The 27375-nt window shown below is 40.2% G+C and overlaps 1 protein-coding gene across 1 annotated transcript; it reads right to left on the bottom strand.

Moving 5' to 3' along the window:
• Nucleotides 1–414: 414 nt before the first annotated feature.
• On the bottom strand, nucleotides 415–27375 carry LOC306946811 (kinesin-like protein KIF20B; the record flags this gene model as incomplete). Its single annotated transcript, XM_079535912.1, has 32 exons — nucleotides 415–465; nucleotides 1561–1703; nucleotides 2173–2305; nucleotides 3057–3137; nucleotides 3749–3952; nucleotides 4963–5088; nucleotides 5744–5908; nucleotides 6874–7050; nucleotides 7943–8098; nucleotides 8949–9088; nucleotides 9345–9470; nucleotides 9967–10027; nucleotides 10927–11065; nucleotides 11505–12708; nucleotides 14848–15010; nucleotides 15749–15868; nucleotides 16077–16138; nucleotides 16643–16910; nucleotides 17482–17629; nucleotides 18161–18300; nucleotides 18889–19143; nucleotides 20005–20167; nucleotides 21559–21705; nucleotides 22169–22240; nucleotides 22707–22818; nucleotides 23142–23339; nucleotides 23931–23979; nucleotides 24854–25038; nucleotides 26033–26171; nucleotides 26366–26482; nucleotides 26651–26737; nucleotides 27220–27375. 32 exons carry the CDS (start codon nucleotides 27373–27375, stop codon nucleotides 415–417), a joined length of 5487 nt encoding a protein of 1828 aa, XP_079392038.1.

The following is a 27375-nucleotide window of genomic DNA, read 5'->3' as shown; positions in this document are numbered from 1 at the left end:
CCATCCTGAACAAGTATGTTATTACTACTGCACAATGGGTAAATAACAAACACTTCTAAAGACACCATTCCTATACAGGGGAGGCAAAACAAACAAAAAACAAAAGAAGCAAAAAAAAAAAAAAAAAGAACTCCTTCCCCCCACCCCCAAAAAAAACCAAACAAACAAACCACCAAACACATCATTCAAGAAAACTGGTATTTATTTCAACTTCAAGAGTCAGTTTGAAACGTCAGAAAGACACTATACACCTATATATACTATACTATATACAAACCTAAGAACACAACTAAGCAACTGTTAACGTTCAATAACAACCAGTTATAACAATAACAATATAACAGAACTAAGTCCTGACTAAGTGGAACAAACATGCTTCTTCAAGGTTATTCAGCGTTTTTTGGATCGTAGTCGTCACTTGATGATTACATGGTCGCTTTCCTTCTTGTTCTGTTCCACAGAAACCTGAAGAAAATATTTCAAAAGTTACTCGTCTTTTTACACAAGACTGACAATGACCCATGCAAACCTATTTCTTCCCCTAAATGGATTTCAGAATGGCATTTGCTTATTATCTTTTAATCAGAATTCTATAGGATACAGAGATTCTGTAGGATACAGAAATCTATAGGATACAGACATTGTTTTAATGCAGCTTAATCAGAAGGAACAAATAAGACACATGTACAAAATGCTGTTTATTTTAAAAAATACCCACTCCCAAAGAAATCCTGAAGGCAGCATTCACTTTAAAATGCTTATTTTCCAATGAGCATTCTAATGCACGTTTTGTGAAACATGGGGTGTTCAGAAAACATTTCTAGCCTAAATCCCTGTAGCTATGACTTGCCCAGCAATTCACTTCTCTGTTCAGTTCCATGCTCTCAGAAGTACAGCGAGAGAAAAAATTGTCTCATTTCCTTCGTGCTCTAACAAAACCCATTTTGGTTTCTGCCCCCCTCATCCATCAAATCAACAGAAAATTCAGTGGGATGTTACAGTGTGGGCAAATGAACACTATGTTGAACAGAAAAAGGACTCTAACATAATTAAAGGATGCGGCTCCAACAGAGCAAGAACTCTCAGCACCATAGCTGCTGGCAGAGTCACAAAATTGCTTTCTGAAATGGTGCATCAAGTCCTGGCACTTCAGATCCTTGACAAGTTGGCTTGGGCAGGATAACGCAGTTTCTGCATACCTAAAGAGCTGTTCAAGTTGTGCTTTAGAAAAGCATAGCTGCAGTAGAATAATCCCAACCCAACACACTGTAAGTAACTGTGATTCCAAATTGGAAGACGTCTCCATGATTGCTACATTCCCTACATAGGCTGCTGTAAGCCAGCAGCCAAATGCAGAGATCTTCAAAGAGAAAATAAAATAAAACTGCAGGAAGACCAACAAGAATGACTAGGTCGAACAAAGAAATAGCTCAGCACTTTCAACCTCCTCCTGCAAATAGATGAAATCTTCAAGTCTGTTGGACTCCTGAGTAGTTTATGTTGAGACAAGACTACAGAAATGCATTACATTGGACAGAATAGTAATGTGTAATCGCTCACCCAAGAAGCAGGTATATCTAGAGGGCAGGAAATGTCAGCTGAATACAGCTTCCTTTTGGATCTTTTTGGCTTCAACTCCTCCTTTCCAAGACTTTCTGGTTCAGGAGATTTTGGGGAGCTTACTGCTGCCATCAGCTTCTTGGCTAGAAGAAATTTGTTTTGATTCATAAAGTGACCAACTTACGGATTTCGTGAGTCTTTATATCAACAAATGCCAAAAGCTTCATTATAAACTTGGTTCATAAGTGATACATCAAGTTTAAATTAAAATATTCAGAAATTGCAATGGTCCATCAAGGGTATGAAAAACAAACATGACTCAGAAGTCGCTGGAAGTGAGGAACTTCGGCAGGAGCTAAACAACAGGCCTAACTTTTGTGCTGACAGAAGCACAAGGTGGAGTCAACTTCCTCTGCATACTTGCAGATTTTCATTCAAGTAGTAATGAATCTCGGAAGAGATGAACAAATGCATTTATTTCATAAGTTGAAGAGCAACGTAACATGGCAGACAAGTTCTCTAAGAATATATACATTCATAGCCTACAGCAGAAACAAGCCATTCTGCAGTGCCTACAGAAGGTGGAATAAATCTTACTTGTTCTACACCAACCTTTAGAGTGAATAATAGAAGGAGTACTTTGAAGAAAATCTCCAACTTTTTGTAGAGTTCCATCACTCCTGCTAGTCAATCTTCTACCGGAAGTACACACTCGCTTTCTTAGGAAGTACTCTTTTCCGGGTTTCTGTTTAACAGACACGTGAACAAGAAATAAGAGCATTGTTTAAGCTTTATTTTAGGTCAGTGTTATCTTAAGCCGACATTTTGAGCTTTGCTACTGACACCTCTGTTTATTATGCTAATGATATTACAACTGCAAGTAACGTAGACAATTTTATACCCTTTAGGGAGTTGTCAAAGTCTCAGCAATTCCAAGGCATAAGTTTCTTAACATTTGTTAAAGAAGCAGTAGTTTCTTTAAAAGTAAATCCCAAGCTGTGGAGATGTTTCTTACATAAGCTGCTCTAACTATAAGAAACATAAACAAACATACAAAACAGAAGACAACACATTGGGAAAAACCTACTCTTCACACTCTAACCATGCCAAGGATACTCCTAAGACATTAAAACATCTCTTTTTAATCATTCCCATGCATACAAATCACATGAATCTCAGCTTAATACAAGGGCTTCACTTACAGAAGCACATGATAATACGCTCAGGCTTCTCCTCCCAACTATTCAGTCTGCCATATCCTTTCCACCAAATCATTCCACACTACAGCCCAGCCATTGTACACTCTTGGGACAGACCGACTTGCTCTATGGTAAGCTTATGGGATTTAATAGGAGGAGGTCATAAGAGTTTAAGATTCCCATTCAGCTACACAAATAAGGATAAGACACTGCTGCATAAGAATGTTTACTCCCTTCAAATGGCCACACAATGACAGAAAGTCCCAAACTAGCTTCCAAACTAGAACAAAAACCAACCATTTTCTCGTCACTTGTAGAGGGTGAATTACAAGCCATGGCAGACTTTGCATTTTTCGAGTTCTCACTTATCACAAAATCCTGGGAAAATAAGACAAGTTTTAGCCACAACTCTTTTGGAAAGATTCGCTTTTCATTAGGTATATCACAAAAGCAAACACTTTCAACGCTATTGCATTCAGTAATAGGGAGGTATTTGCTAGTGGTAACAATTCCAATGTGAATCAAATACTAAATAAACATTCAAGTGCACAAATGGGTTGGTAGCATTATTAAGATATCAGTATTAGACATCCTGTGATGCGATGCCATCCCCATACAGAGTGGACTTTGTTCTCCCCAAGACTCGTAAGAAGCAAAACTGCATGTTGACAAGTCAGAGGAAACACTCAGATATTTCAGACAAAATAGAAAGCAAACGTATAAGAAGTCTGAAAAGCTGACTGATGTCTACAGATTTTCAAAGAAAATTCACAATGGAGTTGAGATAAAGTCTTTCCCTTCTCTTAAATCATTATCACCCAGCTTGGCTAGTAGTTTAGTTTCATTAAAGCTTGGACTCTCCACGCCAAGGTTCATCAATTAAATGCTTCAACCACTTTCCTGAGATAGAAGTAGCATTTTTTAAAGCTTAAACGAGGAACGGTAGAAAGGCATCAGATATTTCGTTTTCTGTTTGGTGTAGGTCATACCTCATCCATGTCATCACTTTTTCTCTTCTTTCTTGTCCTAGGCATTTTCACCCTTGCAGGTAACATGCTGTCGCGCTGCTTAATCTCCATCTTATCAGGTTGCAGAGTTGGCAGTTGGATCTCCACCTCTGGTTTTGGGAAACAACCAGTTTTTCCATTTTCTGTGGATGCTTCAGAAGAGTGGAGGTCAGTTTCCAAATGCTCCTGATAGCACAGAGAAATTTTAAGTGCAAGTGTTAGGGAAGCCATGAGATTAAAAAACTATCATGCATCTGGAGAAGGATATGCAAACCTGCAGTATCCCAGCTGTTAGCTTACAGAACACTTCTAACAGAAGAAGCAGTCTATTTCAGTTACAGCAGAGTTTAGCCCTTCTTTCCCAGAACCTGTTACAATTAAAATTATTGTTTCCAATCTAAGGTAACAGAAAAAGTTTTCCATGTTACATTGAGCCTGATGCTTTACAGCTCATTTTTCTCAAGGGCACAGACAACCATTCTCTTTCTACAATTAACTGACATGATCTTCTTCATCTCAACTCTGCTGCTGCAGAACTGGGCAGGAACAGAAGCTTTTGACGCAAGTGCCTTATTATCGTCCAGCTTAGTTTTAGGCAGTTTGCCCTTCCTCTTCTACACTAGAGTTGCAGAGATCCACCCAACCCTGTTTTTCTCGGCAGGAACAACAGAGTCAGAGCTGTGATCACGTGGACTCCTCCTTCTCTATGGCAGGAATTCAGCTAGTAGCTAGCATATCAAAAGCAAGTTCAGATGTTGAACAGAACATGGAAGACGGGCTGCTGGGGACATCAGGAAATGGCAGATGGCTGCTACTACTGCCATGAATACATAGAACTGCTACTTTACGAAAGCTGGCAAAGTTAGAAATCCTGCAGGGGAAGAAAACAAGTTCCATTCGCTGTGCCCATTTCAGTGGCTCTGTAAATTGCTTTCCAGGTGACTCATGTAATCATGAGCCACGTCATAAGCATCAACGAGAGGAAAGTTTTCAACTGCAAATAAGAGGAATTCATCACACAATGGTTTCAACAGCTTTTATTCCTACCAAAGGCTATGAAAACAGATGATCTGATCACCTTGAAAGGGATAAACAAAGCTTGAGAATTGTGTAGAGAACTCGAGACCTTTTCCTACTCATTCTTTATCAAGATCAGTACAACTACCACATTTTCAGATTTGAAGTCGCATACTAACCTCAGATTCGTTTAATGAAGTGACACAGCTAGGACGTCGAGTTGATGAATAATTCCCTTTAGCTTCACGTCTTCCTGGAATACTTTCTTCATCTCCGTTTTTAGTTTTGCTTTCTTTTTTCACAGCCTGTAAACATTTAAAATCAGTGAAGATCAAGCTGTGCAGCACACCTCCAAAATACTTTGAGTTTTCTAAAGTTTCCAGTGTAGAATCTCAAGCTCAGACACCACATGAACAAGTAAGTTGACCTCCACAGCACAAATCTGTGAAGGTAGTAACATCCATTCATCGTGTAATCTTCAGATTCACCCTACTGGGTCTCTCCAACAGCCTCATTCAGTACCCTACCTCCAAAAGAGACCAAGTCAGATGTTACTTAGGGACAAAATCTGTAATGCTGGTCGTCTTGTCATCCATTCAGCCCGTACTCTCCGCACGCTCACAGCTGCTATGTTAGAATGCCAGAGACTAAACCTCTGCCTAATCTTTAGTGTCCACACATGGAAAAATTGAACACATGGAAAATTGAACGGAAAAGTTCCATTGCATATATACAGAGGTGGAGTTCCAGTAAATAAAATGCTTCTGAGAGGATGAGAGCACATGCCTGAGTGGAAGACAGAAAGAACCAACACTCATCACTGAATATGTCGTTAAAGGACTCTATGTTAAGAAAAGTGATTCTAACTCCTGGGAGATTTCCAGTATCTCTAGGAAAACAGCAGAACAAAAAGGGGGGAACAAGACTTTGAGTACATATTTTCTGTAAATATAATCATACCTTTTCATTTACAGAACGATCCATTCTACCTTGTCTTTCTTCAAGTAAAGGTACTTCTGACAAAGCCTGGGGGCTATTGTGGTTGATGCGTTGTTTTAATTCCTTTATAAAGTCATCTTTGTCAGCCAGTTCTTTTCTTAACTCTTCTATCACAGTTTCATTATCCTAATAAACACCGTAAAAATTGCTAAGTTGCAGGATTGGCAAAAGGAGCTAACACACACAAGCAGCACTGCAGTTACTTAGTAGCAACCGTTTCAGAATTGCAGGCTAAGACAGTAAGCTAATCAAGAACAATAACATTGCATGGTTTTGTATGGTCACTGCTACAAGTGCAGTAGTCACCTTATTGCCTGGGAAGATGTATTACAATATGTATTGAATTCTTTTCTTTTCTTCTACTCTTGTGCTTCAGCCTTTCTCTTAAGATACAAGAATAAAAAGGGTTTTTATTTGTTCACGAAGACCTCTGTACTGTGAGAACTGTCAGCCCTTGTAGGGGAAGTTTTGCTATGAGCGCGGCTCCCATCCCACAGAAGGAGATATCCAAGCATTCTCAAAAAAGCACAACTCAATTAGTCTTCTGTTTAGCTTCTGAAGTTCCATGCTACTGCTTAGATTGGCTGTCCTGATTTAAAGCTGGACAGTGAAATAAAAAAGGCAACTTCCAGAGATCATTCCCCCTCTGCCTTTGATGCTTCCCTGCATCTCTCTTCCCATCTCCTTCCGTCTTTTCATGCCATTGTAGATACTAGCTCAGAGAAAACAAAGAAAGTAAGAAACCTGAGACAGAACTACTATCTGACCAAGTATTGAGCCTAGCTTGGGACCAAGAAACGCTGTGAAGTATGGGAAAAAGTTACAGACGTCCAGACTAACCTTAGGATCAAAAGCATCAAACTGACGTCCGTTTATTTGAACTACTAAAAATTTTGAAACTCTAGCACTACCAGAAATGCTGTTTCTGAAGAACGGAAGTCAAATCTGGTGCTTTTTTGGTTAGCTGCACTGCACACGATGTCAATACGACAGTGTTTAAGAACAGAACTACACCCAAAATACAAAGAGCTGGCATAGCGTTTTGCAGAATTTATGGGTAGCCAATCAGGCAGGAAGAAAAGAGAGCTGACCTTGCTTGAATCCTTTAAGGCCGATCGTTTCAGTTCTGCTATTTCTCTCTCTCTTTGCACGGCATTAGCAGCCAACGTTTTGAGCTGCACTTCCAAAGCTTCTACTAACTGATCTCTCTCTTCACGCCACTTTTGAAGATTGCTGTCCTTTTCCTCCAGCTGGGCAACAAGTCTTGCCTAAACAAAGAAAAGATTATCGATGAACAGCACTAGCACACACGGAAGTGTTCTTACAGTTTGGTAGGTAGCACTGTTTTACAGTCTTAGTAAATGTACGATCTCTTCAAGATCCACGGGAGCTCTGGAACTATTGCACTACAAACTACAGAAGCAAAACCATGCTTCTATTAGACAATCTCTGTTACTCTCCTTGTGAAAAATTATCATTGGTATTATTTAAGAACCTCCACTTCGGTTTGCTCATTTAGTGATTACTAACAGTACCAGTCTCCTCACATCCTCTGTGCTGCTTGCAGGTCCAGAAAGTCAGGACTAACTACTTCCGCATGCAAAAAAGGTTTTGTGCACCATACAGATGTACATGTTTGAGAAGTTACATGACAACAGCTCAGTGAACAGCTCAAGCAACCACTTTGTTATCAGTCACTTCTTGGAAAGTGATAAGGGAGCAAAAAAAAGGGAGCAGATTGACCCAGCAGTTTTATTCAGTATCTGGAGAGAAGTTTGTGGGGTTCCTTTGGAAACTCCATTGCCTTTTTCTTCCTTCTAAAGGCTTAGAGGCCTTCTGTGTTCCAGAAAAGAAAACAAACAAATCCTACTGTTCAAAATGTTTTCTTAGACTCATTAAGCAGTAATTTATTTTTCAACTGTAATTTTCTTATTTAAGTCCCACATACGTTACATTTCATTACGTAGGTAGGAAAGCTTTGTCTTTTTGTGACCCTCCTATTCCTCCCTTTTCCAAATCAAGCAGTTCTCATACGGGCTTCATAAGAAAGCAAGGGGACTTGGACAAGCTACTCTTACGTGCCCATACTGTTAGTACTTGGCGTGAAGTTGTCCCCAGACTACAGACTCTGGATGACTCTGCCAAGACCTCGTCACTTACAATTTCTGCTTGTTGCTTTCCGTGCCGTTGTCGGTCCTCAGCAAACTTCTTCATTTCTCTGTTGCGAAGATTCTCAGCTTCTTTTACCTGATTCAGGAGTCCTTTTTTTTCCTTCAGCCACTTCTTTCTATCAGTTTGATACTTGGCCTCACCTGTCTATTTCAAAGGAATCAGAAATGAAAAACTAAGTGATTAAGGAATAAAAGTCTTAAAAGCCAGGACGTCATTAAATAGACTTGTTTCTACAAGATCATAGAAACATTAGCAGTTTTTACTACAGAATGTTCCCAGTGCATGTATTGCATACTCATCAGTTCTTTTCCATTTAATAATAATATTTTTCAGTATTTCTTATTCAGACTGGAGGGACTCCACAGAACAACTTTTTCTCTTTATAAATGTTCTCACAAGCATTACAGAACTTACACCGAAAGTCACTGCATGAAAAACTATTTTAACTTAAAAGTGTCTAATATTTTATGCTGCCTTGCAGGAGATGTAGATAACTTGCACCTCCTTTGGGGTTGAAAGACAAAGAAACGTAACACAATTTACGCTGTAGGAATAGTCCATGTGTACTCAAGAACGTCACTCCAATCCACAACAACTTTATCTCCTTTTCTATCGCAATCAACCTTACTGTCAGACACACTCACATATAGCATAGAGCATCTGAGAAACTACTTGAAAAAAAAGAAAAATTCTTTTAACCAAGGCCAATTAAAATTAGACCCTCAGCACAACAAAAAAAGGCTTCCTGGCGATAAAGTTAGGTGCTGATTTGGATAGCTTATACAAATTGCCCAAGCAACTAATAGAAAAAAGGTTGGACAAATGTATGTTAAGTTATAATTTGCTTTCAGTTAATACTCCTAGCTGTACCTGGTCCTTATTGCACACTGCACTGCAGGTTGTACAGGAAGATTTTTCCATCAATGTAACAGTTTACTTTATCATGTTATAAGTAGTCTCCTAAGTTGAAGTTACAACTTTAAAGTGAAGTTACCTTCAGCTCTTTTTGCAGCTTTATTAATTCTGTATGGTTTTCATTCACGTTTGCCTCTTCCCTTTCCCTGTCCTTTTGCTGCCGGTCACTATTGCTCTGGTTCTGCAGTTCTCTGCATCTATGTTTCCACGTCTCCAGTTCTACTCAATACACAAAATGAGGTTAGACACCTTATCGTTTCAAATGTGTATTTGAAACACCACATTAATGACTTTTTACTAAAGCCACTTAGGTTTTGCCTGCTGTAGAACAAAGAAATAGCAGAAGCTTTTAACAAGTAGAAATTTGTTGTTCACTATGGAACATTAATGCCCAAGCCAAATGAAAATGGAAGTGGCTATCACAATACATCTAAAGCACTTATGCATCACCGCTCCCTTTCCACTGAAAGATTACCTGAAGCTAACCTTTCCTTCTCTTCTAATTGAGCTTCAAGCACTTGATCTTGTTCAAGCTGAGTCTCTTGTTGTTCTTCTAATGTCGTCCTCATAACTCCAATTAGTTTTTCTCTTACATACAGATCTGGAGGTTTGAAAATTTACAGATGAACTCCCTACTAGTTCCCGTTATCCTCTCCCGAGGAGTTTTCAAGTCGAGGTTCCCCCATGACCAAAAGCTCTCTTGAAAGAAATAGAGCATCTCTATTGAAATATTCACATACAGATACAAACAGAGTTCTTAAGTGACTCTTACCAACTTGTTTTAGGTGAGAATTCTAGTGCTAGGGACAATCAGAATATGGAGTTTATTACATGAGAAAATGACTGTAGTTCAGCTGCTCTAAGATCATCCTACAGCCTACAGAATCTGTTATTGCAGAACTTGACATTTCAGAGGTTGAGTTTACTTCAGAAGGTCAACTAAAACAGCACATGAGCAGTAGACTTTTTAAAAAGCACAGCAAACCTATCATTTTAAAAATATAAAAGTGTAAGACCTACCAAAGCCATCAGCAATGTCACAACATTGACATGGATATTACACAGAGACATAGAGAGAGGGAAAAATAATGGCTGACCTTCACGTATTTTCTTATATTGACTGGAGACTTCTTCCAACTTTGCATTATTCAACAGCTCCTATATTTCACATTGAAAGAAAATCATACACAGTAGAAACAAGCAGAATTTTTAAGACAGCCTACAATCAGTCATTTTTTCATAAAGTACAAATAAGCATTCTAGCTGATAAGAAGGGTTTGAGGTAAGACATTTCAATTAACATACAGAGATGTCACTCATCAGAATCAGGTTATATGCAGTTATTAAACATGTATTTACTATGCAGCTTATTGTATTTAAAGCAATCTGCCAGCGCTCTGCAATGACAAATTATTTGAACACCTTTCATGGTCTATCACTAATTTCAGTTGGCTACTTTCATTTTACCCCAATTTCTGTAAACTTTTTCCTGTTGCTTGGAAAACTTGCATCATTCATTAAAATAAAACAAAAATTCCAGTAAAATAGCTTGCAAGATATCTTCCTGCTTAATAATTAATCTTAACCAGTAACATCACTGAAGATGAGAATAAAGAAAAAAATACGTATGTCTTATACCAAAGAGCCTCTGGGAATCAGTCTATTTCTCGTCAGGTAAATACCATTTTTCTTCCCAGTTATCAGCACTTTTCACAGGAGTCAGGTTTGAGGTTTTGGAGTTGCCACAAATACCAGAGGCAAGGCTACTGTTACTACAAAGATCACCACAAGTCCCCCTCCAGAAGCCAATTAGCCATTCTTTTCACAAACATTATTCAAGACTACCAACAAAGTTTACTTTCCTCTGTTCGTTATCTTTATGAAACCATGTCTTGACTTCTGGTCTCCTCTACAGCTTCAACGGCAACATTCACTAAGCGTTGCTGCTTGCCCCACCAGCGTGACACATTTTTAAGCTTCGTAGGTAAGGTTTGAGCAAACAAGTTCTAACAACAGAAAGCCAAGCACAATCTTCTAGAAGAAACTTGACTACAAACCTCGCTTTGTATTTGCAGAATTTGTTTCTTGGCATCAAAAAGTTTGTCTTTTAAGTCTGCATACTCTTCTTCTTTCCTCTGCAAATCTTTTTTCAAATTCCGCACAAGGACAGAGCTCTCAGCAACAGCCTTTTTAAGCCTTATGTTAAAAATAAAGAGACAAAGAACATTACTGTACGCATCTCATGGAAACAGCATTTGTGGCTTAATCCAGGCCCTGCCTGCTGGTTTCTACTTGTAAATAGAATCTTAGATCTATCTAGACCAGTGACAAGATTTAAACAATTACTTTCAAATTTCAGCTTGCCTCTCATAATCAGATTCTGAAGCTACAGATACTTCAGATTCTGTTCTGAGGGATGTACAACAAAACCACCAGAAATCCCCAAGTTATTCTTTGCTTCCTTGCACGCTCCTGTTTTCCCTTTGAACTCAAGTAGCATACCAAAGCATCCTAAAGTAGTAGCTTGGCTACTGATAAACATGCAAAAGCATTAAGTCAAAGGGATGTTCACAAGAACGAGTTTTAACTCTAGCTCGTTCTCAAAGGGCTGTAAGTTATCTCAGGAGTTACTTACGATTCTATAGTTTGCATTTTCTCCTTTTCACTCTTTTCCTTTTCCCAAAGAGAGTGTTTCATCCGCTCCAAGCTGTTTTTCAGCTGCACAACTTCTTCCATCAGATTTGCTTTTTCATTATTTAGCTCTTCAACCTTTGTGTCTTCATTAGCAGACTTCTCCTGCAGAGCTGCCATAACTGTTCCTAGATTTACAATAATGGATTCCTTTTCCTTAAGTAACTCTTCGAGTTTTGTCACGCTGCCTTCCTTTGCTCTGAAAGCTTCCAGGAGACATTCAAGCTCTCTTATTTTTACCTCACAGTTGGCAACTTCCTCCTCAAATTGTGCAATTACTCTGTGATCTTCCGCAGCCTTTTTTTCAAAGTCCCAGGTTTTCTTTTCTACTTGCTCTTGTAACTGATTCATAAGATCTTCTTTCTGACTATCTGGATTTGTAACCTCGCTTAGCTTCATGTCAAGTCGATTATTACAATTCTCAGCATCTTTCAGTCCCTTCCTTAGGCTTTCAACATCTTGAAGCAGTGCTTCGATCCGCTGACTTTTTTGTGAGGAAACATCAATAATACTTTTGCATGCTTCCCAAATCCTTTCAAGACCGTGGTCAAAGGAGCGGTCCTGTGCAAGATCTGACAGAGAAGAAGCCTGTGACTGAAGGCATGCAGAACTAATTTGAGATCTCTCTGGTTCATCTTCCTCAGAGCCTGAGGAATCCTCTACATTGACTAAGTCAGTATCGATAGCGTAGGACTCTAAGTGACGTTTGTATAAGTCACCTAATTTGGTCTGCACTGCTTTTACTTGTGACACTTTATCAATTATGTTTTGTTTGGCAACTTCTATGATGTTATTTAGTTGAACATTTTTTTCTTCTAGCCCCATATTTACAGATCTCTGTTCATCCAGCTCAGAAGCAATTTCCCGATACTCAGCTTGACACTGCCGAAGTTGTTCACAGAGGTCAGCAGCTGTTTCTTCAGAAAAAGAGAGCTTAGTACGCAGGCTTGTGACCTGCTTACTGAGACCTTCTTTTTTATTTTCTTCTCTCCTGCAATGCTCTTCAAGCACAGCTAAGTGACGTTCCAAGGTTTCCGTTCTTTCCCTCAGTGCTAGTACTTCCATATGGTACGCAGAGCACTTCTGCTTCATGTATTCCATTCTCTTTTGCTCTAGAGTGCTCTTTTTCTTTCTCTCCTTCACAACAACTGGAAAAAAAACACCACACAAAGAAAAGGAATGCAGCTCACGTTGATGAAAATCAATACTAGGTAGTAGTTCACAATACCAAGTATCAACTACTAAATGAAAAACTGTCTTAACATGAAAGCCATACCCTCACATCTCGTGGTATTTGAAAGTACAAATGGAGTTAAAGCCCTCTGAACTCGTAATCACGTGCCTCAGACTTCTAGACATAGTTTGCAGCAAAAAGCTCTCAGTCCGCAAGAACGCTTTTACCGTGGCACTACTCCAACCTTCCACTGCACACTAGTAGAACATGTGGTTAGTTTTAAGAAACATGGGAACGAAATAGATAATTCAGCTATATTGCTTCCACCTTCCCTGCTTCAGCAATCCCTAGAAAACAGCTAAGAATCCACCTACATCTAAGAGGTATTAGACAGTTCTCTGAGAAGTTTCATTTAAACTCCTGGTGCTCTTACTTTAAAAAGATAAAATCCGGGACAAGTTGATCACTTCAGTGTGGGTATCTGCTGTCTCCTTTTTTTCAGTTGGTCTCTGAACAACTTATGGGGATTCCTACTTCTGTCCACACCTACTATTTTTTTGCATAGAAAGCTTGCTCAGAAAAAGGTACACATTTGCAGACTCAAGTTTCCATAAACAGTGCATTAGCTTGGGGCTGGTTTTTCCTTAGCTAGTGAGCACTAACTAAAATTACATGCATTTTCTTCCTATCAGAAGTGACTCCTGCTGTACTTCTTCCTTGCTTTAGAATCCAGCTACGTCCATTAAGTAATATGCATACTTTGCTTCAGCATTTAAAAAATAAGTCAAGACTTAAATGACTAGGGATTGTGACAGCACAATATATCCCACAGAAATTTTGTAGAGTCCCGCTATTACTACAACCACAGAAAAGCAGAACTTTGTAGCATCCACACACAGCCAGCATTACACACAGATACACGTGGATTGCATGGAAACGGCCTCTTAACCATTCCAACAAGTTCCACAGACGGCCCCCAAGTGATTTAGAAGTCGTTCTGAAGCAACAGCAGTGGCATCTTCAGTCCCAAACCAGGTTTTGGGTTTAAATTGCTCCCAGCACCTCTAGCAAAGGCGAGTAAAATCCTCCGTTGGAAGACTTAGAAGTAATCTAAATGCTTTGTGCTGAAATGTACAAGCAAACACTAAAGCAAGAGAAGTAAGACTGCAAGAAGGTATGTGATGTTTAGTCTAGAAGCTCCTTATGCACCAAGTAAGGAAAAAGCATGATCCCAAAACGTGGGAAACGGGACCGAAAGCTCAGTGAATGGTGTAAATACCCTGAACTTCAAACCAAGATAACCTATCGTCTCTAATGAAATTTTGCTCACGCTACTAGGATTAACTAAATTCTATAAGAGAATCAGCACAACACACCTGTGCTCACTGTTACATTGTGTATATTTAATACAGTTAAAGAAAATATATTAAACAGTAATTGGACACTTATAATACAAATTAAAAAAAACAACATCCAACATGATTGAATAGTCAGTATTTCTTCACAGAAAACTCAAGGCTGACCTTGTGAGTATCAGTTATCCATTTTAATTCCTAGCTGGAAGAGTACTACCATTAACTTTTTAAATGAGAGCTTCAGTCATATGATTATAACAAGCCTACTACAACTGGAAGTACGACAAAGTCCACATCAGCTCTATTTCCCTTCCTCTGTCTCTGGTAATACGAATATGCGTGATACCATTCAGTGGTCACATTATTTGGCATAAATACTGGATCCTAAAGATGGCAGAGGGAAATCATCCAAGAGAAGCATTCTCATACAAACAAGGCATGGCTTTCCTCTCTTGCACATATTTCGCAAGAGAAAGGCAAGAAAGGAAGGGACTACAGCTAAGCCGTGGATGAGGAAAAAGCAGCAAAAAGGAAATAAATAGTGCAGAAAGCTTTTATTTTAAGCATTCAGAAATGAACAGCATAGGACCTTCTGCAAAAGGGATATTTACATTACAGTTACTTCTATTTACAGAATAACACGGGATTTTCTCCTCATACCATAAGGTTGCGCTTCACAACCTTTTGCTTCCATTCCAGAATAGGAATCAATTTGGTTTTTTGGAAGACCCCTGGCTCAGCGATGGAAGAAACTGTACCTTTCTTTGGAGGTGGCTCTTCCACAGGAGGCTTATCTTCAAAACAGCGCTTTCTGCCCACTTCCAACTCACTTTCCGCACGTCCCTTGAATCGGCTGCTTTCACTAGCTTTATTAGAGTTCTCATTTGCCAGCTTTGTTTTAAATGTAGTTATAGTCTTTTCCTGTATTGATATAAGACCAGTTACATTGAAGCTGAACAAAAGGACCACTTAACGCACAGTAATCTTCTGTAGGCAAACATTTTCACAAAACTACACAGCTGCAACGTTTATCCAGGGACCCTAAAGATGTCAGTTACAAATCCCAGCAACAGCAAGAACAGGTACACCTTCAGATAAGGACGAGCACAATACTCGGTGCAGTACACAAGGGAGAGCAAGAGCCTAGCAGGTTACAAAGCAAAAGACTTGCACACAATCCAGAGGAGTTTACCAGAGTGACAGAATTAACTATAAATGCTTTCAGAGCTACTTCAGGCTACCACACATCAAGGTAGAAAATGAAGAAAAGCCACCAGAAGTGGTATGCACACACACTTCTAGCCAAGCTACTCTTCACATACTCAGTAGCTTGCAGTACATTAGTCAGGAGAGCTCTATTAACTGCATAGAATGTAGAGGTATCCTGGCCATCCACTCATACTTCAAACTCCGCTCAATATACTCCTACTGCTGCTCTTCCTTTGATGTAGGAGCGTCAGGTAGCAGTTGGTGGAACACACTGATATTTTTCTTGCTTGCGTTAACAACAACTATCTTCAGATTAACCTGAATTGTTTACAATTTCAAACAGCAACAGCTTCGTACAGAAAATCACTTTTACAGAAGTGAATGCATTACAAGCATAGGGTTTGGGATGGGTTGTTTCGGTGTAAAGATAGTGAGATGGGCAAAACTCACATAGTCCTTCACTTTTTCTTCTAAATGAGATCTCAAGTCTTGTAGCTTTGTAATAATGGCATCTTTCTGCACCACGACGTCTGTTAGCACTTGAATCCTTTCGTTTTGCACATTCATTCTCTTGGAAACAAAATAAAAAAATAGTTCAGTCATCAGCTTCTAATGCAGTGTTAAGTAGCCGAATTGCACAATGCATTTTAAACGCAAGTTCAGTTTCGCTAAACTTGGTGAGAAAGCTACTCCTGGAGCCTACTGGAACAGCATTTTAAGCTACCACAACTTGGTTTTAAACAAATAATCCTACACAGGATTTTCGTGATAAAGTTACCTCGGTTGCTTCTTTCAGTTGCTCAACAGACTCATCCAATTGAATCACCTGCATTTCAAAGTCTGTAACACACAGAAAAACTGGCATTAATAAGTAGCCAATAGGTAGTTTACTCAGTAACCCCAGATGTTCCCAGACATTCTGATGTTGGAGTAGATTTGAAGAAATTAATTCATTTGCACGTGGCCTGCACTTATAGGAGTGTTTCAAAAGTTGTATTTGTTGGAATGAAAAGGTTGCATCAGCAAGAAGTAAAGAAGAGCAGGGATTACAGTACAACAGCAAAATCTACACAGGGACATTTAACCCCATACTTCTGAAAGCTTCAGCCTGCTAGCTGCAGCTTAAGCGGAAAAAACATGAAATAACCAAGAACCGTGCAATTGTTCAACCTGAACACATGCACAGAACAAACAATCACTTCATATTGCACACAGGCTTTGTATTATATACAGGCGATGGCTCCAAACGTAGAACATCTCCTCTACTTCCAGCTCAAATTGCTTATGTCTACTTCGGATTAGTGAACTATTTCTTTCTTCTACCCATGGCATCACACAACTCACCTTTGTTCTTCTGTCTCAGCTCTTCCTCAGTTTTAAGTAGTTTGGTGTTTTTCTCTGTCAGCTCTTCCTTGGCCTTCATGAGCTCAAAGCCAGCTTTTTCCAGCTGCTCCTCAAGCCGACCAATAGCTTCCTGTGGATCCTCTAGGGATGCAATGTAACTATGTGCTGCCACAGCTTGCTTTTTAATATCCATAACATCACGCTGCAGAGAATCAAGAATGCCCTCAAGATCAGCACAGGTGTCACGCACTGCGCTATGTTCTCCACCCTGGAACACAATTTCTTGTCAGTTACAGTTGGTGGATAGCTACCTACGCAATAGCTGTTACTTCTACAGATAGTTTGGATAGCCACTGTGAAGTCAACCACCTAAACAGTTTTTAATTCCAGCTTCAAAGCCCACCTTGCAAGTTCACATGCAACTTAACAGAGAGTTGTATTGGGGGGCGCGGGGAGTGGGAGATATGAATTGGCAATCTAGCAACAGCTATTATATTTTATAGTATTTGACGACCCACTATCACACTCCTTTTTTATATTACCACAGATACAACTCCTGCAAATTTAACCTGTAAGCTAGGATTCCCTTTTTCCTTGAACACAGGGTCATTTTTCGTTTTCTGTTGCAGAAACACAAAGAAAAGCCGTCAAATTCCCAAAGCTTTCTGAAAGGCTCAGCAACCATTCGTACTAGATGAAGAATAGATGCATCTTGCTCATCATACAGCAACACAGCCTGCCTTTCCTTGTGACCAGCCTTTCAGCTCCCTAAGACGTGCCCATACCACTAAACTGGTAAAAAGGAAAGTATTTAAGAAAAAGCAAGAATGAAAAAATACCAGGGGTTCAGCTTGTTCGCTGCGAGGCAGATTCTTTAGTTTCTCTTCGCCTGGGTTGTCAGCATAACCACTTACAAGTTCCTTCAAAATTTCAAGGCGCTTTTCAGAATTTTCTTCAAGCCGTTCTCGTTCCTGGGAAAGGCATTCTCTGTAGAACAAAAGACAGAACATACGTCAGCTAAAAGCCAACCCATCTCAACCGCTACGTTATTAGCGCAGTTTCTTGAAAACAAAGATGTTTCTCTATTTCGGCACCACAGAATAATACACAGAATATTACTGCTACACTGACAAAGAAATGTATTTCCCCACTCCCCAAGACCTGATGGAGGTGAGGGAGAGCAGCAGCAGGTGACAACAGATGCAAATGTTTACTAGAAGACTTCTTCCTGAGCTCCTCAAGCCAGAAAAATTCTGTTTGCCACTAAGAGAGCAGTCAGTAAAGATACCCTCCTCTCCTCAGCCTCCAAATCAAAGCCTTTCCTGCGCTGTATTTCTCCTAAATTCCACCGTCCAGGTAGACATTGATTTCTTACCAGAGACCAAGTAAGAGTAAAAGAGCAAGTCCAGCAGAATAATAGACTATTCTTTCATCCAATCCAACTCTCAGCAACATGGGAATACACCCTCACCTTTCCTTTTCAACCAATAACTTTAAGAGCGTTTAAAGCTAACTTACTTGAACTCTGTTTCCTGCTGAGCAACATATCGGGTAAATTTTTGGGCCACTTCATCACAAATTTTCAGTTCCAGCAGTAACTTGTCCTTCTTCTCAGCAATAAGTTGGTTCCTCAAGTCTTCCACAAGACTCAGCAGTGCCTAGGATAACAGCACTATTAAGTTTTTCATCAAGCAATGGTTTCGCTAGAACTGAGTTTTCTCCCTTCACTCTATTTGAAAATGACCTCCCACTTCTTTTATTAACTTATTCATAAACAGAAGCCTTCACATTTGGTCCTAGCTCAATAACTTACAGGCTTGCTCAGATAAGTCATTTGCCAAGAAATCTAAAGCAGATAATTCATATAGAATTCAGCTGTTACTTTGCAGATGCCCTTTTTTGGGGGGGGGTTAGGGAGGGGTGGGAACAGTCTGCCCAGAGAGATTATGGGTACCCCCTCCCAGAGGTGTTCAAGGCCAGATTGGATGGAGCCCTGGGCAGCCTACTCTAGTACTGAATGGGGAGGTTGGTGGCCCTGCATGCGGCAGGGGGGTTGGAGATCCATGATCCTTGAGGTCCCTTCCAACCCTGGCCATTCTGTGATTCTGAGATTCCACTTAGTTCTTAACATTGAATTTAGGGACAGAAAGGGTGCTCAGAACGAAGAGGAGGGAGATGGAAGAAAAGAAGGATGTTGTTACAAGCCTCAGGGATGCACTAATTCTTAAAGCAGTCTGGGCACTTACTGAATATTCTTCTTTCCCTATCAGGACGTTATTTTCTTCGTATTTCAGCACTGTTTCTTCTCCTGACTTCTTATGTTCTTGCTCCAACTCATAGTCATCATCTTCCACTCCATCTTCTAGGGTCCAGTCCCACAGAAATCCAGTGCTTCTCCTTGGGACGGTCATTTTAGAGCAACAGGGCATTGATGACCCACTGGCTGAGTTCTGGCCAAATGACTCATCACGAGGAGGAACAGATGCATCCGTTACTATAACCTGCCCAGGAAATAAAAGAACAAAGCCATCAGTATTCCTTCAACCTTGACTAGTACTTCCAAGAGGGACCTGCTGTCATTTCCTCTCCGGAGCTTACTACTCCCTTGGCCTATAGCCTTTGTTTGGTCACTACTTCAACCAGTTTTCAAGAAAGTAGAAAGGAATTACTGCAGACTCCAATCCTCCCCTTAGTCTCAAGACTATCACTAGCCAAACAACGTGCAAGAACTGCCACTTCACGAAGCCACAGGTTTCTGCTTTTGCTTTCAGTTTCCAGTTGCACGCAATGCAACTGGACATCATCTTTTCAGGTCTTTGTCTTGCACAACCACATCACCCTCGTAGGCTGCTCCTTCGACTTTCCCACTTAACCTCCTTAGATACGGCCACAATCCGAGGGCACACATCCACCAGTCACTCTTCAGACAACAAACTGCCAACGCTTCAAACACTTCCATCAAGCCTGCAGCACTGATCGGACAGTTTAACTTCTTCAGCCTTATATCATGACTCTCATTCCTACCCATTCTGACTAACCTCCGCTTCCCCACTGAAGCCTCTTACGGCCATAACACAGCCTTTCAAACTCTTTGCTGCTCCATTTATATTGTCAGGGCTTGACCTGAACAAGAGTCAAAATTACAACACGTATGGGCTAGCTGGATTGGCTTTCCTGGGTGGGATCATATTTTGGGAAGAGAGAAAAATTAAGTAAATAGTGGAGAATTTCCTCCCGATATGACAAGTTGCTTCTTGTTAGGCTGAAAACCTTTTAGGAATAAGATTCTCAGAAGAGAAGGGCTTCCGCCCTCACACCCCAAAGAAACACAACAACCCCAGGAGAGACTACAGCACACTCACTTTTTGTGCAAGAGCTGAGAACCTCAGCACGTTGAACGTTTCATCATAGGCTGAAGCACTCTGGCTGATGTTTACTAACATGTGTATCTTCCCTTTTCCACTGAAGAATCCCTGAAGAAAGTGCGTCAACTTACTCTCCCGAAACGGTATGTGCTGCTGCACCCTTTGGAGACAAAAACCACAGCAAAGCCCATTACCACAAGTTAACAACTTCAGTTCAGTGTACGAGCTATCCAAGCGGAAGACAGCATATTAATAGCGGCAGAACTCCTTACATCATTTTGGGTTGTGGGCTGTTTTTAATGCTATCGCTTTTTGCTAGTCTGCAGACAGGTTGTGTGGTTGTTCCAGCTACTACGCAGCCTTTATCTTCTTGGACATCGCACAAGAATATTTAAAACAAAAAGTATGTCCAACATTTAGCCTATGTTAGGTCACACGGCCTCACATTACCTTCAATTCTCTCTCTCCTTTCTCTTTCCCTTACCATCTTTGCAAAAACGGCCTATCTACTTCTCAGAAAACAGTTTCTACTTGTACGAAAACCTCACCTCCCTGGTGAGGTTGCCCACTGCACTCTTGACAGCTACTGAATTCTGCAAATAGTGCAAGAAAGCTTCAGATAGTTACACTGCTGTCACAACACACACACGACCCATAAGCAGCTCTACTGCAGGAGTGCTAAACAAGAGTCGTGTTAAGAAAATGACTATCAAAGTCATCTATCAATATGATAAGTGATTAAGCTTCAGTACATTTCTTCTGAATTGTTCAGATGTCAAGTGATCAGGACCAGAACATAAAACAGTTCTGAACACATCACAGCTCTTCAAGAAGCTGCTAACTTTAAAGGCACCCTTCTTACCTACAAAGGAAGGACCGACGAGAGACTAAACCTCTAGCTAGGCCTATTTTCATCTTCTTTAAAGCACAACAGAATTTGAGTAGGCTACCAGGCAGAGTGTTAGCAAATAAGAGAATTTCTTCAAGCACACAATGGCATTCCCCAAGCACAGAGCACACTTAATCTGTGCGGGAGAAAGACATCTTCAAATGAGAATCTACAGAGAAAGCTGCTCCTGAGCGGTTGCATCCAGCTGTGACTGTAAATAAATACTACATCCTTTTAAAACACAGAAAGTTCTGCCTGCACTCACTTAGAGCCCAACCGCAGGCAAAAATAGCAGGTAGGCTTCTCTTCTGTCTGCATTATTGTAGAGAAAATAGTGAAGAGAAACTGTCTATCTTATCCCAGGATTTCTTTGAGAAGGCAAGGCCAGAAGAAACAATGTTAAGTTGCTTAAGTCCACGATAACACGTTCAAAGATTCAGAACTCAAAGGTTTACTTAAAAAAATCAAAAGTAAAAAATAAACAAAGACGGCAAGTTTATAGACCACTTTGTTAGATCAACAAGGCTTCACACAACTGCAGAAGTCTACGTGTACTTTTCACTCATGCCTTAGCTTTGTACTCTGCATTTTAGACAATAGCTTAAACGTTGCACGCAATACCTGAAATCCACACCTGGTTTCCAGTTAGTACAAGGACTTACTTTGACTGCTGACTGATCCTGAGTGCACTGATACACTTGCTTAGAGTCAGGAGAGACGTATTGATATTTCCACTCTCTTTCAGCCTATCACCTTCGTTGCGCGTCTTGGTATACCTTTCTGAACCAGCAAGATCACACAGGGATAACCTGAAGGCAGATAAGGAAAATTAAGTTTTCTTGCCTCGGAACGTGCCCTGATTATTTTCATTTCTAACACAACCACTCCTCCCAACGGAAGAATTTCTTGAACCCTCCCATGCTTTTTAATGTTGCTTTCCTAGCGAAGCTGCACGCTACTTCCTGCCAAACGCTTCTTCAACAAAGCTTCCATTTTTCTGCCATGCGCTTCTTTCTGAGGACTTAACGTTAGTTCAGAAGTCGAGTGGAGCAGGATAGAGGAACATTGTGCTGAACAGGGGGCACAAGATGCAGAACAGCACTGCAACTGGATGGTTTAGTACCGTATGACGATAGGAAATGGGGAACCACCGCTCATACACGAGGCTCCATCAGGGAACACTGAGTACGTAGCCTAGTATCAATACACCAACACTGAAAACAACTGACAATTTCACCCCAAAAGAAGAAGGGACCTTTGCTCTGAACTTACTCATTGACTCGTGTCACTCGTGGCATTTCAAGGTCTTCAATTTTTAGTAACTTGATGGTAAATATACTGTGGCTAAAAGGAGAAATTTAAAACCAGTAAGGAGAAATGAAGAAAGGACAGAAATACATGTATTTTTACAAATCTACAACATCTAGTCAAAACGCTGCTGGATCTACTTGAGATTCAATTAACTTCATAATTCTACTGGATGCAGTAAGCCTTTTAAAGAGACTTTTTTCTCAGCTTTTTTTGCTTTTCTTCCCTCCCCCAAAACACCAGTACTTAGACAGAAGAAGGCTTAGTTATTCTGCTGAGAGTTTTTGATAAAACAATTGGCTTTTGTACACGCTTATCTGCTTGAAGGACTAATCCATCTTGTTTCAAGCACTAGAATCACATGCAGTTACAGGATATCTAATGGAACACTCGATATCAAGCCTCTTTAAAGCCTTCTGCCCTACAAAAGCCACAGGCAGTATTTTCACTTATCCCTCTTCCCCACACCATCTTATACCCAACCTCAGACAAAGTCTCCCACCTTCGGCTGGAGCAAGCATTCAGCTTTGTGCTTGCAAAACTCCGGTGTTTCTGTCCCAGTTCAAAAAGTCCAAAAGCTTCTTCACAATCAGAGACCTGAACCCACTGCAGACCTTTCAGAAGAAGGAAAAGTGACTTTGGGAACTTCATTAGCAAATAAAGAAATGAGGTATACAAACAAAGAATAATACACTTAGTCAACACAAGAAAATACTGTATTAAGTCTGCTTCAGACACACGATAAGCTGATGAGAGATAAGACTAAGGTTCTTCCTCCCATGGAAAAGGGCAAGACACAGTATGCCTCTGCATTCAAGCAGACATTTCTAGAGCTAAACTGAACACATTTAAGAGTTTTCTATCTCAGAAGAAACATTATTACAGAAATAGCACTTTTCCATGACAAGCTTGGTGATTTGCAAAGCACTCCAGTTACCTTTCACGTAAGAATATCCCTTGTTGTCTGGAGCAAGGCCAAGTGTCTTTTTTTTCCTGTCATCTGACATAGGAGCCAGTAAATCATAAAAACATTCATTGTAAATCTCAAAAAATGAAACCCAAACAGAGAACTTTGAGAAATTATCTAGAGATAATCTGCTAGATTGTTCTGATCCTTTTGAGAGATTTCCTACACCTGCAAAGTAGAAAATATTACAAGTCAATCTAGAGACAGCAAAACTAATTGCATTTAAAAATAAGTAACGACTAAGATTACAGCAGCCTTGTTAATTAAAGAAAACTCTTCCCAGGCAAAAACCACGGACATCCCCCTCCTCCCATACACACACAGAGCATCTGGAAGTCATATGCTTGCCCTACACCTTTGCAAAGACACATCCACTTGAGAGCTTGCTTTTTCACTTCCAAAACCTAATCTAACGCGTCTAGTTGGGTTAGAAATATTCTGAACTCTTCAAAGGCTTTTTAATGTAGTTCTTGAATGCCCTAAAAGCCTGTCAGAATATCACTAGGAATCTTATCACAAGCCATACTCTTTCTCTTCGTTTTATACTTACACCTCGTGCTTAACACCAGGTTATGCTAGACGTCCAAGTAGTCTCCTAACCACTTCATCCCTTCTGTTTTCTGCCCAGATGTCCTGCCCATTATTCCAATCCATCGCAAATAAAAGCCAAATAATCCTTTTATTATTAACATTAGCCAAGAGTCCGTTCTTGACCTTAGCAGTTAGAAAAGCTTCTGTATTGTTTAATACAAAACATACCCTTAGAATCAGCCGGTGCTTTGCCGTTAGTGCTATTGCGATGCTCTACCTGCAAAAGAAAAGAGAGACTTCTGGATTTATTACTGAAGCACAGCACCAACACACCACCTGTGTTTTTGTGGTTGTTTTTTTTCTTTTTTTTAAAATACAGCTATATGGCCCTCCCAGAAAGCAGTACAGCATAGTTTCAATATGCCAACACCAAAAATCCTGGCAGTACGTTACGATTGGTTCAGTGCACTCATACACTCCTGCTTTCAGTCTTGTTTTTACCTTACTACTCATTCCTGACAATTCCTCTACTATAACATACTACAGCTCGCCGATACAGGGGGAAAAAAGAAAAATTGGAGGAGAATCCCAAACTGGAAAGAAAAATGCTTGCACCTAGTCAGTTTATCAGGTCAAGTGTTCTACCTACAGACATGGCTCTTGAAACCAGAGGAGGCACCTCTAGCACATGATCACATCTCATCCTACTCCATTAGAGAGTTAAGATCAGCATACAGCCGTTCACTGCATTTTCTTTCCACATCCTCACTAAACCTGGAACAGAGCTTTGGTTCATGCACATGTAGAAGACAGGTGTTGTTTCCCCCCGCCATACTTACAGATCATTGCAGCCAGACTTAACACGTGCCTGGGCTCTCAAAGTTATTCAGAAAGAATCTGACTGCCACCTGCCTTTGACGCACACTTAACTAACTCCTCAATAAGATCAATCTAACTCCACAACTGAAATACCCCACTATGGTGTGGCATGCCACTAAGAAGATGCTTCATTCTTTGTCGACAGGAACAGAAAGATGAATAAACAACTGCGTGAGAACACACAAGCCTCTTTCATCACACAATGCACAGGATCACACTGAGCTCTCTCAAGACGCATGTACTCATCGTTTCTTTATGAAGTGGTCTCCTACCTCTTTTGTCAGACGAAGCAAGGAATTTTTAAGAGCAGTTTCTTCTCTCACTTGGTCTTCAGTCAGTTTTATGTAATCTCGCCACCGAATAGGTTTCAGATCCATTTTGGTGTATAGCCTTCCTCCAATAGTTTTAAACAACATATCCATCGTCCTTGGCAAAATACCAACATCATCTTCTGTCCCTGTAAGCAAAAGAAAGGCCCCAGTAATTATCATGAGCAACGTACAAAGTAAACGAAGACGAAGATAACGGATTTGAATCTCAAGGCACACACAAAAAATTAGAGGCCAGTTACAGTCTGAAGCAGCGTTTGCAGTGTTACTAGTGAAACACAACCCATTCCTTAGACATTACAGGGCATCACTTGAAAGCAGCCAAGATATACTGCATCAGCTTAGCCATAAGAGAAGGGGGAAAAGAAAACGCAGCAAAATCCCACATTCAACAAATATGCAAGTTTTCAACTGTTTTCCAGGCTTCCTCCCCTCTCTGAAATAATCCTGACATACAACCAGAGAGATGTCTCTGTAACACCACTGTATTCATCCCACCAACCTTAGTAACCAGTACCTGGGAGCCTTGTAACTATTGCTCAAGGAACTCAACTTCTTTCCCCACTGCCTTTTCTTAGAGCTCAAAAAAGACAAGCTTCTATGACGTTGTTATTACTAAACCCAGAAACTTGAAAAAAGATGGAAATAGCCTGCTCAAATGTTTCAAAATGTTTAATCTCTGCCTACGATAAATCCAACAAACTCAGACATACTTTCTTCAAATAAAAAACAGCATCTAAGATGCATAATGTCATTGTAGGAACCAAAACCAAAGTTGCTGATTTGCACCCTTCTCACAGACTGATCGTTCGATTTCACAGCTTTCTCTTCGCCCTGAGATTTGGAGTACTTGGACATGGAAGTCATGCACATCTCTCTGAAATTCCTGCTGGCTTACAAAGGACTACCACTGCACGTATACGCAAATTCGGGTAGTGACTACAGTTGTCACTTTAGTAATATATGTCATGGAAGAAGACTTTTCAAGGCTGCTAATATTCAATAGAAGGCAATGTACAAAGCCTGCTGAGTCACTAGGTAAGAAGTCAAAACATCTCTCTCTTCTAGAAGTAAATCCTGCTTCAAGAAACTAATTCAAGGAAAAAACTTTTCTACTCTTACCTTGGAATGTGTAGGTTTTCCCAGCATTTCTAACGCCATACGTAAAAACAAGGCGATTACATCCTTCTAGGAAGTCTAGCACTGGCTGCTTCACTGCACCTTCAAAGAATTCTTCTTGAGTTGCTTCAGGTCCAAACACCTGAACGTTACCAAGAAGCTGGTTAATCTCTTTAGCTTGTTTAAGCGGTCCTTACATACTTGTAGGAGTCAGATACACGCTTATAATCATACAGGGAATTCTTAAGAGAAACTTGTTGGTTCTATCTTAAGTAACAGAAGACAAGCAACATCTTCCACAAATAACTTAGAGGCATTTAAAGAAAATTCATTTACTCGTGAAAAGGTGAATTTCTGTATCGCCTGTCCTGCAGTTTTCTCAGTCGGTCGACTCCAGGAGCTCTTAGGGGGTTTCAGTATAACGCTTGTTGAGTCCTCAAGTGAAACACACCCCTATTAAAAGGAAGCACAAGTAATGCAGGCATCAAAAGTGTTTTAAAAGATCATCATAAGGGGAAAAGTAAACAAGTATACATTAAGGGTTGTTTGTTTTCTTTTGTTTGGTAGCTTGGGTTTTTTTTGTTGTTTGTTTTTAGCGTTAAGATTAAGTAAATGTCGTACCTGAGATCCATTTGCTCTTTCCAGTGCTGTAAAGGGCTTAATGCGCAGGCAAACTTGTATGTGTCCCCTAGGCTCCAAACTAGACCTCTAAAATTGAAAGAGCTGGAAGTTACAAATCTGACTAGATCCTCTCTTTGATGATTAGCACATTTAGACAGCATTCTTTTCATCAGCCTGTTGTAACAGACTCATTTGATGACACGGGAAGCACGAATATTTCACTCTGTTTTCACAAGTGCTTTGGCCCCTGCTAAACTTCCTTGTGAGAGCCTAGAGTTTCAAAACAAATAATACTGCAGTACACTCATGTTCTGCATTCAGGCCAACTATAAGCACAAGTCTTCCATCACTCTGCTTCTCTGAAGTGACGTCAGCTTCACCCACTGAGACTGGTGCACCCCATAAGGTATCAAAGCAACACCACACATCTTGGTCTAGCCTACGCACAGTCTAAAGGCACAGAAGAGATGACTGTCATCTCCTCTTTAAGATGCTAATTCTTCTTACCAAGAAAAGAATGAAGCTTCTTTTACAAGATCCAATTAATTTTAATATTGAAGCTTTCTTACCCGGCTCATGTCTGAGCTTGAAGAAACCAAACTAAACTCATCAGAGAGATTTGTTTTTATGTCTTCCACATTTACCAGTCCTGTTCTTTCTGGAAGCTCTATGCCAGCTACATAGGATGGTCTCAAAATTTTATCTTCTTCTGAATTAGTTTCCAT

This window comes from Tetrao urogallus (assembly GCF_951394365.1).
Source record: "Tetrao urogallus genome assembly, chromosome: 5".
NCBI classification, from domain to species: Eukaryota; Metazoa; Chordata; class Aves; order Galliformes; family Phasianidae; genus Tetrao; species Tetrao urogallus.
Note: the sequence above shows the minus strand (reverse complement) of the source record. Positions and strands in the feature narration are given on the sequence as shown.